General features: G+C 36.6%; 2 protein-coding genes and 1 long non-coding RNA gene across 6 annotated transcripts in view; 2 read left to right on the top strand and 1 right to left on the bottom strand.

Annotated features, from left to right (window-relative positions):
• The first annotated feature begins 236 nt into the window (after positions 1 to 236).
• Positions 237 to 15,494, top strand: part of LOC135084794 (uncharacterized) — a 35,880-nt gene continuing 20,622 nt past the window's right edge. For 3 of the 4 annotated variants that reach the window (XM_063979562.1, XM_063979533.1, XM_063979569.1), the window contains exons 1-7: positions 237 to 519; positions 603 to 801; positions 910 to 1,080; positions 1,180 to 1,253; positions 1,380 to 1,480; positions 2,190 to 2,321; positions 2,497 to 2,648. In XM_063979562.1, the coding sequence (XP_063835632.1) occupies positions 512 to 519; positions 603 to 801; positions 910 to 1,080; positions 1,180 to 1,253; positions 1,380 to 1,480; positions 2,190 to 2,321; positions 2,497 to 2,648 (837 nt within the window). In that variant the 5' untranslated portion in view covers positions 237 to 511. Of the gene's footprint in view, positions 524 to 602; positions 802 to 909; positions 1,081 to 1,179; positions 1,254 to 1,379; positions 1,481 to 2,189; positions 2,322 to 2,496; positions 2,649 to 15,494 lie in introns of all 4 variants that reach the window. The other variant, XM_063979541.1, reaches the window with a different exon arrangement.
• LOC135084778 (uncharacterized) lies at positions 6,068 to 7,864 on the top strand. The gene is made up of 2 exons (XR_010259938.1): positions 6,068 to 6,525; positions 6,660 to 7,864. It is a non-coding gene; the product is annotated as an uncharacterized LOC135084778 (long non-coding RNA).
• LOC135084767 (uncharacterized) lies at positions 8,043 to 10,415 on the bottom strand. The gene is made up of 3 exons (XM_063979509.1): positions 9,971 to 10,415; positions 9,598 to 9,841; positions 8,043 to 9,440 (listed from the first exon to the last, which is right to left on the bottom strand). Exons 1-3 carry the CDS (start codon positions 10,160 to 10,162, stop codon positions 8,152 to 8,154), a joined length of 1,725 nt encoding a protein of 574 aa, XP_063835579.1. The 5' UTR covers positions 10,163 to 10,415; the 3' UTR covers positions 8,043 to 8,151.

Here is a 15,494-nt window from a genome sequence, read left to right as displayed (position 1 = left end):
ACACAAAGCGAACCACGTGCATATTTTGACACTGACTGAGCGAAAAAGAGATGTGGCGATATAAGTTTCTACGCGTGTAAAAGAGTAAGAACTTTCTAGAGAAAAGGCAAAGCGTTTGGCGGAAAATAGCGCTAGTAAGTAAAATGGCGTCCTATTTAGCGGTAAATGCAGTCACTGTTAAAAAATGTATGGGAAAACGTTACTTTTGAAGTTAAGCAAACGTGTCCTAGCCGAAAACATTCTAAAGTTTCGGTGGTTGCCATGGCGATCGCCATTTTGCTAGCAATTTCTAACAAGCTCTATTTTCCGCCAAACTCGCGGCCATTGGCAGCCATTATTATGCGCTAATAATTCATTTGCGCTTCATTTCCAGTTCCACTTCGATTTATTTTCATTCCGTTCCAGCAGCAGCAGCTTAAATACAAAATTGTGCATCAAATACCGTTTTGTTTTGAAGTTTTGTATCAATAGTGGTATTGGTATCAATCCTAACTTTGTGCGCTAAGTTTTTATGCATTGGTAAGTGAGTAAATTATTTTTTAAATCCACTGTTTTAAGAAGGTGAAACTCAGATCGTTTGATAAATTGAATTTTGTGTTTAGGATAATGGAAGAACGACGCAGGTGCACTACAGTGCGGCAGTTAGAAGTCATAATAGAATTTTTGGAAGGCAATCGAGACCTTGCTCTTGGCCGGGCGAGGTCCAAGGAAGCAAGGGAAGTTGCTGCCCGACTGTGGCAAGAGTGCGCCGAAGTGCTGAATTCTTTGGGGCCTGCGAGAACAGGAAAGGAGTGGTCAAGGGTGTGTATAGTAGGCCAAATTCTTAGATTAATAAAGCGCCAAATTATAATACATTTGTGTGTCTAGAATTGCATTATTTATACTGAAATGAAAATTGAAATATTTCAGGTATGGAATGACCAAACAACAAAAGTCAGAGCAAAACTTTTCAAAATTAATGCGAGTCAAACAGCCACTGGAGAGGGACCTAGCAGTGCACCCACACTGACCCCTCTAGAGGAAAAAGTAGCCAACATAATAGGCAGACCCTTGCCTAAGGTGGCTCAAAATCACTCCATCGTGAGTAATGTTGATACCTAATACTTCTAATATAATTATTTTACTTCTTTTAATCATTTCTTTTTAAGCTTTATTTATTGTACTTCCTACCTATTTCAGGATGATGACATTATAGAAAATGAGGAGGTGATAGAAATTGAATTTGGAGAAAATGAAAGTTCACCTTCGTCAATGTTAGTATCACAGATTCAGTTGGACATTAAATAAAATATATACTTTTATGCAAAACAAGGCACATATTTGACTGCGCCACACATGATGTTAAGTGAGATTGAAATACTGTGTTAATTCATTTACAGTGATCACTCATATTATCAAGATCCTTTAAAAGAGGCACCTGCGGCAGATGAAGATCTTAGCGAATATTCGCCTCAGGAAATACCAGACTCGCCTGTGTCAGGTATGCAGAAGGTATTTATTATACAGGGTGTGGTATTGAAAAACAACAGCCATCTCAGGGGTGGTAGTACATCATCATCATTTCAGCCATAGGACGTCCACTGCTGAACATAGGGCTCCCCTAATGCTTGCTTTCCACGTTGATCGATTGGTAGCGGCCTGCATCCAGCGCTTTCCTGCTACCTTTACGATGTCGTCGGTCCACCTTGTAGGTGAACGTCCCACGCTGCATTTTCCGGTACGCGGCCTCCATTCCAGAACCTTGCTGCCTCATCGGCCGTCAGTTCTGCGTACTATATGCCCTGCTCATTGCCACTTCAGCTTGCACACATGAAAGTAATCACAAGTATTACTTTATTAGTAAAAAAAATCCTTGTTTATACGTCTCCTAACGCATACCCCGCTACACCACCGAGCACATGCGGCCGGCCGCCGCCCCGAGACAGCGGGGGACTGACCAAGCTCGCCCACGTAATAATACCATTTTCCTGATTTCATGGATTTTTCCATGAATTATTTTTTATTTTTTGGCATCAGTGTCGTGTATACTACCTACCACCCCTGAGATGGGTTTTCGTTTACAAAACCACACCCTGTATTTAAAGATTGTTAAAAAATATTTTCCGATTTTCTGCTTTCGTATAAATTTCTTATCAGGTATGTACTAGTTATGATAAAAAGTATCTTTGAATTATTTTATGTCAAAACAGACAGGGCAAAAACGACGAGAGAGCGCCGGAAAGCAGCGCGGTCATCAATAGGCCCGTTCTTAGCTCGGGCATCCACCTCAGGCCAAACGCCAGCACGGGTATCAACCTCACGCCAAACTCCAGCACGTCATTGTAAGTTAAACATTTTATCCTATTAACATATATTTACTTTGTGCTTTAATTAGTATAGTCTAATTTTATTTGAATTATATAGATCATTCTAAAAATATTCATAGTATGCAATTAGAATAGGTAATTATGTATATCAAGAAATAAAACTAACTAGGTCAATTTGTTTTCGTTTCAGCTGCCAGAAATGCTCCAGATGAGTCGAGGCTCTCAGTATTGAAAATTGAGGAAATGAGAGCCCAGGCTCATCTGGAGATGGCGAGAGGCTTTTCGTCGATAGCTGAAAGCTTTAAGCTCATCGCCGAAAGCATGGCCAGGATGAGTCAGCAGGTAATTTTCTTTTTATGTGGCTACATTATGTTTGAAAACTAAATGGGTACCTTATTTCCCTGTTACTAGCATACAGTTTGCAGTTGTGTGATTGACAAGGGAATTTTCAGTTTAATACAGTGCGACATAAAAGAGTAGAAATTAATTATTTCGGTACTAATAGAGTTATTCCCTAGCAACACTGGTTGAGTCAAGTGATTGGTATAAAGCAAGTGAGTGTGTGGGGTCATTGGACGAAATTCTACGTGCTCGTACGTGTAGAGTGCGTAGTGTAGTTACACTGAACTGTCCCACCGAACTCATTGACAGAGAGGCGCCCACCATCATTCAACTTTGAAGTTTCCAATACGGCAAAAGTCGGAACTAGCGATTCGGTATTGACGGTGGCGCCCCCCTGTCAATGTCACTGATGGGACGGTTTGTTGTAGGTGGACAATAAACAATAAAAGATAACCTTATAATATACGAGAACCACCATGGATCATGATGATACTGTTTAACAACCCAGTGCCCCGATTGCGCTAATTTGTAATGTCTCCAATTTAATCGTGTTTCATCTCTAGTCCACACTCCATTTACGTTCTATTTTCATTCCAGCTCATTAGCTGCAATTCGCTATCGCGGTAAAGTTCATGCGCAAACAAAGACGAAAACAACGGATTTAGGCACTTGTTTTCCATTAAAAGTACAAACACCTTATTTTTTCACTAAAATACAGCAAATGTTCGTAAAGCGATTGACTTGCGTTTGAAAAAAAGTAGCTTTCTGCCAGCCTTTGGCAAACGAATGACTCATTTGCTTTCCGTTTACATTACAACTTCGTTTGAACTAGCTGATTTTCTTTCGTTGTCTGTGTAAAGAATTTTCTGCGTAAAGAAGATGATGCCATTCGTTGTTATGCATAGTAAAATTATGATTTAAAATGAAAAGTTCTGCGTAAAAAGGTAGAACCGTTAAAAATATTTAGCGCAACCGGGGCGCAGGAATAAAAAATTATCACGTAAAATAACAATTTAATTCAATGGTTATTTTGTGATGTTTAGCAGAACTTCAAGCTGGACGGATCTTTGAACTAATCTGGAGGATTGTCCAAAGTGCAGCAGATTTAACTGGTGAGTTAGTAATGGAAGATGTTATAACATACACAAAACATAGATAACAATACTTATGCGCAATCAGCTAATTTACAAGAAACAATAAATATATGTTTATGTTGCAGTCAAAACTCATAATCGGTCAAAACCACTTGACTGCAAAAATCAGTCAAAAGTGGTTTTGACTTACCGCGTTACTTAAAAAAACACTTTTGAGTGCTAACATTTTATTTAACCGACCGAACAAATTGATAATCTACTTATCTTTAACTGATGAATACCTAGACTTTTTAAAAGTAGTAACATAACACTTTGTATGAATTTTGATAGATTGGTAAAATTTTAAATCAGGCGAAACCAGTTTTGACTGATTTTTGCAGTCAAAAGTGGTTTTGACGGATTATGAGTTTTGACTGTAACATTTAATACAAATAAAAAATTTGGTTAATGTAGTGCGACTAAAAGATCATGATCGTTAAATTATTGTGACATTCTAAGTAAGTGTTAGGGAATTATAGTAAATTTTATTAAGCTTTTATCTTTATACTATCCGTTCGCGCTAAGTTTGCCGGTCCGTGGAATGCGCGTTCCCTCCCCCAACCGCGATTAAACGCAATTAGTTAGTGATTAAACGCAATTAGTTAGTGATTAAACGCAATTAATGTGTCTTATTTTACGCAAATACACAATTTTTATCAATAATAAAAAATAAAAAATATTTTAAATATAGTTTGATAAAGTTATAGACGCTTCCCTTCGAGTAACGTCATATCGCCAGCGGCAAACTTAAAGCGAACGGATAGTATAGTGAATTAAACTCAGGCTTACTTTTTAAGTTGTTAACAGAAAGTGGGCTTATTTTATTTACTCTAGTTAATTTTATTTTTGTTGTTCTAGGTGTGTCTAAAAGTACAGTGCGAAGAATAGCGAATCAAGGTTTCGAAAAATATTGAATGACACGAATGTGGGTCCTGGTTTGTTTATGTATTTTAATAAAGATTGTAATTATTGGCTTTTATAGAAGACCGTGTGGCGCTCAGAAAGTTATAAAGTTATGTTATGAGTACAAGTGCAGTTTTAATGCTAACCTACCTACGTACCTACTACAGAAATAAAATGTCATATAATAATTATTACTAAAATAAAACCAGTCGCGCTATCAGGGTTGCTATGTGAACGACAGTGGCGCCCTCATTTATTTTCTACTCTTTTATGTAGCACTGTACTTGAAAACTGAACTCGACCAACGTGTGAACCACTGGTGTGAACAGTTTTTTGGTCGGTAGTTACTAAAGCCGATATTCTGTACTAAATTACTCGACTAGTCACTAGTGCGAACAAGGTTTCGCCGAGTCTCGTTGAATCTTTTGGACTTCTTGGCGGAAATGTGAAGCGTCATGTTAGCAGTTTTGTTTTATAGTTCCAAAATACTGAACTAGAACAGTTGACAGTGGGGCGCCACCGTCAATACCGAAACGCTGGTTCCGATTTTTGCCATGTTGGAAACCATATAGTTGAACGATGGTAGCGCCCCCCTGTCATTGAGTTTGGTGGGACAGTTCAGCGTGGATCATCTATATTTTCGTATTTAGACGACTATAATAATCCGTATAGATGACCCACGCTGAACTGTCCCGCCAAACTCAATGACAGGGGGGCGCTACCATCGTTCAACTATATGGTTTCCAACATGGCAAAAATCGGAACCAGCGATCCGGTATTGACGGTGGCGCCCCACTGTCAATGTCATGCATAGGACCACAGATATGGATTAGAGTAGATACAGCAAGTTGATCGTCAAAGCGTGCCATTCCGATATGTCCAAATGGACATACATGGTCGAGTGATGTTCATATAATCCGATTACAACAATCGGTTACGATGATATTACGAGGACAGTAGTACGAACACGGTAGATAGAAAAAAATATTTACGGATTGAGAATTGTAAAAACAGCACAGCAAATAATAAAGAATAAAGTAGCAGTAGAAGAATTATAAAACAAGTTAGCTCAGTGATCGCGGAAGACAGAGTGCACTGTGTAACATCGAAATATACAAAGTATGGAATTAGGTATGAATTACTAGTAGTAGGAGGCCTGCCCACGCTACGTTTTCCAGCCCGTGGTCGCCACTCGAGAACTTTCCTGCCCCAACGGCCATCGTCTAGTATATTTAACACAATGGAATAACGATCTTTACTTTGATATACATTAAGCACAGTAAAAATATTATTTGCTAATTAATGAGAAAATTAATAATATAGAATAACGTTTACCGCTACAAAATTATTTTAATCCACAGTCAAAATATTTAATTAGGGTACTCTGGGTGGTAAATAAAAAAATATGAAAATCAATACACAATGAACTTTATGTAGAAATAAACATAGTTATACTGATTTTATGTCGTAAATATACATGATTTATTTATTATGTTAAAATTAAAAATTGATATTTTTAATCTGTATATCACGTGACTAAAAACACGAGCCGCCATGCTGTGACGTCATATTGGCAATAATCATTCGCTGTCATCTGTCAACAACTTTTTATTTTCTATTCGCATTCTATTCGTCAGTGCTCTTCGTGAAAATTATTCAGTTGATATTTATTTAAATCATACGAAATAAGTTAAATACTACTAAAAACACGAAATGGAAGCCGGTTTCGTAAAAGCAGATAGTACGAACTTACCAAAAATCGACACGATAATGGTTGCAAAGTTCTTTGCATGTAATCCAGATTTCTGTTCTGCCGAATTCCGGAATATAAAAACATCTTTGTAAGTATTACCTTTATTATGTTGTTTTTAATGAAATAACAGCTATATAGGTATACCTTATTTGTAGAAAAATATCGGAAAGTTATAGGTTATGTTTTGTTTTCCAATGTTAATTAAGACTTGGTTATCCACAGATCTGCAAGAGAATCGTATGGCGACGATGCTATCGGATACGTGCAACTACAAAGGACTCAAGCTTTATGTACTATAAAGTGTACAATTTGTCCGGAACATAAAGTTCGTTCCAAACCATATTCTGCAACTCTCATTGTAGATGAGCAAGAAGATGATGTGCTACAGGTGACATGCCATGATTGTCCTGCGTCTGCCGGTGGATGTAAACATGCTGTGGCGTTTTTAATGTGGTGTCATCGTAGAAGTGAAGAGCCATCATGCACTTCAGTCCAATGTTATTGGAAAAAATCGACACTATCAAAGGTCGGATCTTCAATAAAAATTATGACAACGAAAGAAATGACAAAAAAGAAGCTAAAAAGTGCTGAAACTAGTATAGGTGACAGTGTAGTTGAAGATTTTTTGATTGAATCTAAAAAAAGAAAAATTACTTCTTGTCAATATTTAAAGCATGAAAATGATTTTGTTTGCAAAAAAAGTAATACACTGTCACTACATTACCTGATGTGTAGTAACAACACCAATAAATGTGATGATTTCCTAAACCTAATAGGTAAAGTTTTCAATGATATAAATATCAGAAATGTTGAGAAACAAACTAGAAACCAACATAAGAGTGGATTATGGTATGAGTTACGTTATGGGAGAATCACGGCTTCAAAATGCTTTGAAGTCAGTAGGTGTAAAACCACTGATGGTTCTTTGGTTGCCACCATTCTTGGAGGAAGAACCATCGAAACTACTGCAATAAAGCGAGGCAGAAATTTGGAAGACAGTGTGCGAAAAACTGTGGAGAAAAAATTGGGGAAAAAAATAGAAAAATGTGGATTATTTATTTCCGAAGAGAATCCTATGATTGCAGGTTCGCCAGATGGCATTTGTGAAAAAAATACTACGATTGAAATTAAGTGCCCAAGTACCAAAAAAACTGAAAATAAATATATTAAAGACGGTGCTATCACTAAACAACACTATGCTCAAGTACAAGTACAAATGTATTGTGCAAAAGTGAATAAAAGTTATTTCTGTGTCGCAAGTAGTGGTTTCGAAAAGGACAATAAAGTGAATATTATAGAGATTGCATATGATCAAATATATGTGTCAGAACTGCTCCACAGTGTTATTTCATTTTGGAAAAGAAATATTTTTCCCATTTTATATGAAACTGTACAAACATAATAAAAAAAATAACTTTAAATAATAAGCAAGTCTTTTATTTTACTCTTAAAATACCTAAATGTTAGTTAAAATTACGACAAGTACTCATTAATTTACAAAGTATCAGTTGCTATCAGTGGTGTTCATTAACAGATATAATAATAGTTTACAATATACATAATGTAGGTATACAGGTGCTCCCACACTGTTGTTAAAAAAAATAGTAACATTAGCAAACATTGTCTTAACCAAAATTATGACTACAAGATTAAGAAAATACTAAAGGAAAATATTTGTAGATGAAAACTATAAACTAAACATAGGTAATTACAATTATTTAATTAGGGAATCTTGTATATTTATCAGAGCACAAGCTGTTACAATACACTCATCAAGAATAGGAATTAAATTAGAGTTAACAACTGAATGGGGTTTTAATATGGCAAACTCTCGAATTCTGCGTATCACTCTCTCTATGTGAATTCTAAGGCTAGCTATTTGTTTAGTTAGCCTCACTTCAGATTTTGTTAGTTTGGAACCACTACTGACACTTGGAGGCCTCACCAAAGAAAAGTTTCTTTGTTTTAAATAGAATTCAATGTGTTTGAACCCTCTATCTGCTAGAATACAAGTGCCAGGTTCCAAACTATCTAAAAATGTACAGTTCTCTACTAGCTGAACATCCGTTATCCTACCCCCATATCCAGAAGAAACAAATCTAACCAGTCCATCAGGTGTACATGCAACTAAATATTTAATTGTATTAGCTTTTTTATATTCTGACCATGTCAGTGCTTGACGTACTGCCATTGTTGGTTTCTGTATTTGAATTTCTAAACAATCAATGATACAGGTAACTTTGTGAAATCGATGTCGGAAAGCTATAGGTAAGTTCCGTTTTATTGAGACAGGACTGAAAGGTTTTATAAAAGGAGACAATGCTTTGCTTATTAATGGTAACTTAGTCAGAAAGATTTGACTTGTTTGTGACAATGACAACCCAAAATCATCGGACAGTTGCGAAAATGTTCTGTTGAGTCTAATTTTCATGAGGCACAACAAAATGTGTTGTTCTGTTATATGTGTATGTTTCTTTATTATATGTACCAAAAAATAAAGCCCATTAGGAATACCCAGATACAGCCTGCTGTTTTTCTTAATTTTAGATAAAGTGTTGTAGTAATATAGCTTTTGGTCTTCTAACTTTAATTCTTCTAGTAAGCTACTGTCAGACGTTGTCTTACATTTAGTTGGTGTAGGCCATTCACTTGAAAGTGATGGAGCAAGTGATATTTCACTGTCCGACTTTTCTTCAAATATAACTGATAGTTTGCGTTTAGCAGATGTTGTGACTCCTGATGTACTTGGTATATTTATTTGGCTTCCTTTGATATGAGGTGACGTTGCAATAGACACACTAGTCTTTATGGGTGACAAACATTGGTCTCTTATTTTGAATGTGCACTGGGTAGCTTTACTTCTGTAATGAGGCACTATATTTGCTTGTATTGATTTGCTTTCCTGTGATAATACTTGCACCTGGATTGACTTGTCAGTGGTCAGTGTTTGCACTTGGGTTTCTTTGTCCTCATTATTTTTTTCAGTAAGAAGTATTGGTACATCTGGAAGCATAAAAAAATCATATAATAGGTACTCATTAATGATACTTACTTTTTGGATTACAATGCTTTTAATATATATACTAACATATCGATGGAATACATATTACCGATGAGAATAAGATTACACTCTTTATTATACTCAGACTATAATAGGTACCTGACTTAGACGATGATGCTGTTGGTTCCATGTAGTCTTCAACCAACATGCTTTTTTCAGCTCCTTGTACAAAATCCACCTTTTGTATTTTTGTAACAGTTGGCTGACTCGGACTTGGTGACAGCTTCCGCTTTCTCTCACTATGATAACATAATCGGGACGGGGTGATATTGCCTTTCATTTTGACATGTTTCACGGATCCCATAATCTTGTACTCCATAAAATTTTCCATGTCTTGTTCCAACTGCAATGATATCATTATATGAATTTCTTGGTAGCTTGGTAGCGGTAGTAATTTTAGGTTATGTCATCTTACTTACAGAAAACAATAATTGAAATCTAGAAACGTATTAGATGTTAAAGTTTTACTTACATTGAAATGATCTTCGCACATATATAATCGGCTTTTAGTTGATAATGACATAGGATCACGTTTAGCGAATTCCAACCAAACATTTCTCATTTTAAGGTCGTTCGGCACTTGGATAAACAATTTTTCCGGGGTTTTTAAGCTAGTATTTTTACAACTAGACACTACACACCACCGATAACGAGTGTTATTCATTTTTTGTTTTTCAACTGAGTTTTTCAAAAACAAAATACGATGTCGAGAGTGTACCTACGTCAAGTTTTGTTTACATGCCGAAATGACGTCATAAACATGGCGGACAGCGCAGAAGCCTGTTTTCGCGGGAATAAATATATTCAAAATTTTGAAGTATTTTTATGGCATGAAAGCGGGTTTATTTCGCCGAAATATTTTTTTTGGTGGCTTTTAACGATGAAAAGAACATATTATAGTACTTTGCCAAACAGAGTGGAATTCACACGATATCTTTCGATGACTTTGCGAATGCAGTACGATGATACGATTATTTTTACGTTGCGGCAATCACTAAAATTCGCTAAAATGACACTAATGACGTTTAAAAAGTGGCACGCTCGTCTTCATACAAATTTTTTGACAAGCTGCATCTATCCATAAAATCCAAACACATCCAAACACATTTGACACATGCTGCATCCAAAGATGCAGCATGTGTCAAAAATTGTATGAAGCCGAGCGTGCCACTTTTTAAACGTCATTAGTGTCATTTTAGCGAATTTTAGTGATTGCCGCAACGTAAAAGTAATCGTATCATCGTACTGCATTCGCAGTCATCGAATGATATCGTGTGACTCGATTCAAAAATTAATTAATTCCGATAAAACTGATATTTTGTTTATAGCTAGTCTGACTGTGGATTAAAATAATTTTGTAGCGGTAGACGTTATTCTACAATTTATTCTACATTATTAATTTGCAAATAATATTTTTGTTGTGCCTAATGTTTATGAAAGACCGCGCACACCGGTGCGAGCGCCTGTTGTCGAGAGTCGTGTTGCGCGTGCGAGTAGAAAGTCATAGGTGCTCAACATGTTCACTGCAAGGTGTGCAGGGTGTTCCGAATCAGTTGGTCACGGTGCCGATTGTTCGGTTTGCAAGAAGACTTACCACTTTTCGGTCCCTTGTGGTGGCATTTCTGAACGGGGATATACAAGACTTGGAGCTGGGAGGGCCACCTGGATGTGTAAATCCTGTAGGGATGCATCACGAACAGGATTGGATGCTTCAAGAGCGGAGGATTCGGAACAATATAATTCACCGAGTAATCTCAAATTCTCATCGGGACTTCCGCTGGAGCAGATACTTCCCTCTTCATCTTCAACCTCAACTCCAAGGCAATCAAAAGTAGTGGATGACGACAAGATGGAGAAGTCGCATATGACATTATTGAGTGATATATCAGCTAAAATTTCACACTTGCAAGCCCAAATGTCTTCTATCTCCCTAATCCAGCAAGACCTACAAAAGGTCAAATCAGACATTGGTGACCTGAAGACTACGCTGAATACCCGCCTTGACAACCTGTCATCCCGAGTTGACGAGATGGAATCGAGAGTTTCAACCATAGAATGTCTTAAAAATGACGTGGATCAATTGAAATCTCAGGTCAAGTCCATCCTCGAGGAGAGCTGCAAAAATGAGCAGTGGGTTCGACGTTCTAACATTCAGATTAATGGTGTTCCTCAGAAAGTTGGAGAAAACCTCATAAAGATTGTAAAATCTATAGCGGACCGCAGCGGTTTTACTATTGATCCTGAGAGGGATATAGACTTTGTGACCAGAGTGGCTGTCAAGAACGATACTGAGAACATTAAATGTAAACCAATTATTTTAAAGATGCAGTCCAGATACAAAAAAGATGATTTTCTAGCTTCGGTTCGCAAATTGAAGGATTTGAAGTCATGCGACATTGGTTTTGTGGGAACGAGTCATCGAATTTATTTCAATGATCATCTTTCTTCGCGTAATAAGAATCTCCTCCACCTAGCAAAATTAAAAACAAAAGAGAAGAGCTACGCGTTTTGCTGGGTTCGTCACTGCACAATTATGGTTCGCAAAAATGAGAAATCTCCAGTCATCCATATCACATCAGAGGAATCTTTAAAAAAAATTATATAAGTGTAAACTTAATCTATAAAGTTTTTTTTCTTAATAATCATTATGTAAATGGACTTTTCATTGAGGTATGTCGATGTTTACTTTATTTATTTTGTTGTGCATTTGTTCCGTGCAAAAGGTTGGGAACCGGTGAGCCGCTGCTAATATTATTCGCAAACTGGTTATGCGACTGCTACTATTGCAATGTAGGAGCGCGATATACGTTTATGCGCGTCGTATCCATTGCTCAGTGTGATCCGCGCATCATTGTAGTGACGCAGCGCCGAGGAGCGTTGGATGGTATGCAATATTTATACAAACAAAGTTTTTATGTTGATGGATTTTTGGCTTATACTGTGCTCACTTTTAAATCATTGGCAGACTGTTTGGTGCCGTACTTTACTATAACTTTGAAGGTAGCGGCTAAATGTTCGCTTTTGCGAGTGCTCCGTCCAGAGTACGACTATTTATTGTTGGATATTATGGCGACTTTGTTTGTCGTAATAATCGATTATTTACTTGGACATAATTTACATTTATACATCTATATTACTTTTTATTCAAATAATAATAATATGTTGGGCGTTTTGCAGCTAGTTTTAGAATTTGTTTTGAATGATGATTTAAGAATAACACAATATTTTTATTTATTCCTTTTATGTTATCAGAGCTAGATAGAATCTTAAAATGTTTTTACCAAAATGTTCGGGGACTAAGGACTAAGACCAGGGTTTTTTATAGTAATTTAATTAATTCGGACTATGACATAATTTTCTTGAGCGAGACCTGGCTGTTGCCTGGTATTTTCGATGCCGAGCTTTTTGACTCTCGGTACAATGTTTATCGCACTGACAGGGATTATGAGCGACGGGGTATGACGATGGGTGGCGGCACTCTAATAGCGGTCAAGCGCGAACTAATGGTTAGTGTTGGCTGCTCGGGGTCACTTCCTGTATTTTCGGATGCCGATGTAACACATGTTGATATATTATTAGCGCGCGGAGCTAAGTCTAAACGACTACATATGTATTGTTGTTACTTCCCGGTTACTGCAGATCAAGCTTTATCACAACATTTATTATTCGAATCAATATCCGAGCTGAGTGTGGATAGATCTAATGATGAGTTCTTGGTTATTGGTGACTTTAACATGAGAAATGTGTCGTGGACTCCTGAAAATAGTGCTAGTAAAAAAAGTTTTATCTTATCGAATCCTACTGCTGACTTGATGACTGCTCAATTGTATTCTTTTATGTCATTTACTGGATGGTTTCAGTACAATGACATTCTTAATCATAACGAAAGATCATTGGATCTTGTTTTCTCTAGTTTTCATTGTCAAGTTAAACGAACTGAGCCTTTATCTGAACCGGAAGATAGTCATCATCCATCTTTGGCAATAGACGCGTTGGTCATTGATAATGATGCTTGGTTAAAGCAGGCGCCCCGCTCAATACTCAGATTTCACGCTGCTAATTATGACACAATAAAGGATGAGTTGGCTATGGTTCCATGGGAATTAGCTTTGTCTAGCACGGATATTGAGAGTGCATTGGCAAGCTTTTATTCAATTATTAATGCTATTATAGATAAGTATGTACCGGTAAAAAAGGCAAATAATTGTAATAATTATCCTGTGTGGTTTTCTTATAAATTAATTAAAATGATTAAAAAGAAAAAGAAACTACATAAAAAATGGAAAAATTACGGCAGATTATCGGACTACGAAAATTTCTCTATATTAAGAAAGGAGATAAAGGACTTGGAAGTATCTTGCTACAATTTGTATATAACCAGATCAGAAATAAATATTAACAGATGCTCCAAGCACTTTTGGACGTACATTAAATCTAGGAAAGTCACAAATAGCATTCCTGATACACTGTGCCTTGATAACGAGGTAGGGAATGACGGTCAGTCCATTGCTAATTTATTTAATAATTTTTTTCAGTCAGTATTTGTACAGGATGTGCCCTTAAACCAAAACATTTTAGAATCCAACTCTGCCGTGCTATGTAATATAGAAATTACGCAAGAAATTGTTGAAAAATATTTAAATAAAATTAACGTTTCCAAGGGATGTGGACCTGATGGCTTGCATCCCTTATTTTTAGTGAAATGTAGTAAGCAGCTGTCATACCCTGTCGCACATTTATTTAAGTTATCATTATCATGTGGTATTATGCCTCTTATTTGGAAGCGTTCTTTTGTAGTCCCTATTCATAAAAGCGGCGACAAACATAATATCCGTAACTATCGTGGTATCTCGAAACTCTCTGTTCTTCCAAAAACCTTTGAAAAAATTGTTTATGACACTCTTTACCCTGCTATTAGTCCTTTGTTAACAGTGCACCAGCATGGCTTTATTTCTAAGCGCTCGACTGAGACGAATTTATGTGAATTCCTGGATACTGTTCTTGAATCGATGGAAAACGGGTCGCAGGTGGACGCTGTTTACACCGATTTTTCCAAGGCGTTTGACAAAATTTCCCATTCGTTGTTAATTTTAAAGCTTAACGCCATTGGTGTTCATGGTGACCTCTTGCGATGGCTAACATCTTACCTTATGAATCGATCTCAAGCTGTCACAGTCAAAGGGTTTGTTTCGAGTTTTACTCCAGTTACCTCCGGCGTTCCCCAGGGATCTCACCTCGGACCATTGCTTTTTAACATTTTTATTAACGACATAATCAATTATTTTCAAAATTCAAGGTTATTACTTTATGCGGATGACACGAAAATATTTTCTACAATAAGATCTAGAAATGATTGTGAATTGCTTCAAAGTGATCTTAAACGGTTATGTGAGTATTGCTCTCGTAATGGACTTTATTTAAATGTAGACAAATGTCACACTATAACCTTTACTAGGAAGAAAAAAGTTCTACAATTTGACTACAAACTTTATGATACATCCTTAAAGAGGGTCACCGAGGTGAGAGATCTTGGGGTTCAACTGGATTGTGGCTTATACTTTGAACCTCATATTAATATAATTATAGCAAAAGCGTATAGATTACTTGGATTTATTTTGCGTCAAAGTACTGATTTTAAAAATGCTAACACGTTAATTTTACTTTATAACTCTTACGTTCGCTCTCAGTTAGAGTATGCATCGCCTGTTTGGAACCCGATGTATTCCAAGTATATTAACATGTTGGAGGGAATTCAGAATAAGTTTGTAAAACGTTTAAAATACAGGTTTAGGAACTTAGATTCCAATAAAATTGAATCCTTACTGGTTCGCCGAGAGCACAAAGATCAAATATTTTTATTTAAAATACTCAACGGATTAGTCGACTCTCCTTTCTTGTTAAGCAGTCTGGCTCTGAAATGTTCTAGACCTGGCGCGAGGCGTAAGTTCACGTTTTCAACCCCTGTTTGCAAGACTAATTACAGATGTAACAGTTTT

Source organism: Ostrinia nubilalis, chromosome 2, assembly GCF_963855985.1.
Source record: "Ostrinia nubilalis chromosome 2, ilOstNubi1.1, whole genome shotgun sequence".
In the NCBI taxonomy this organism is placed as follows: Eukaryota; Metazoa; Arthropoda; class Insecta; order Lepidoptera; family Crambidae; genus Ostrinia; species Ostrinia nubilalis.
The sequence above is the reverse complement of the archived record's forward strand: the minus strand, read 5'-3'. Positions and strand labels throughout refer to the sequence as shown.

Coding starts and splice junctions, on each gene's coding strand:
- LOC135084767 (XM_063979509.1), bottom strand. CDS start 10,162: ATGAATAACACTCGTTATCGGTGGTGTGTAGTGTCTAGTTGTAAAAAT. Junction 9,842..9,970: donor TGTGCGAAGATCATTTCAAT/GTAAGTAAAACT, acceptor ATATCATTGCAG/TTGGAACAAGACATGGAAAA. Junction 9,441..9,597: donor AGCATCATCGTCTAAGTCAG/GTACCTATTATA, acceptor TTATGCTTCCAG/ATGTACCAATACTTCTTACT.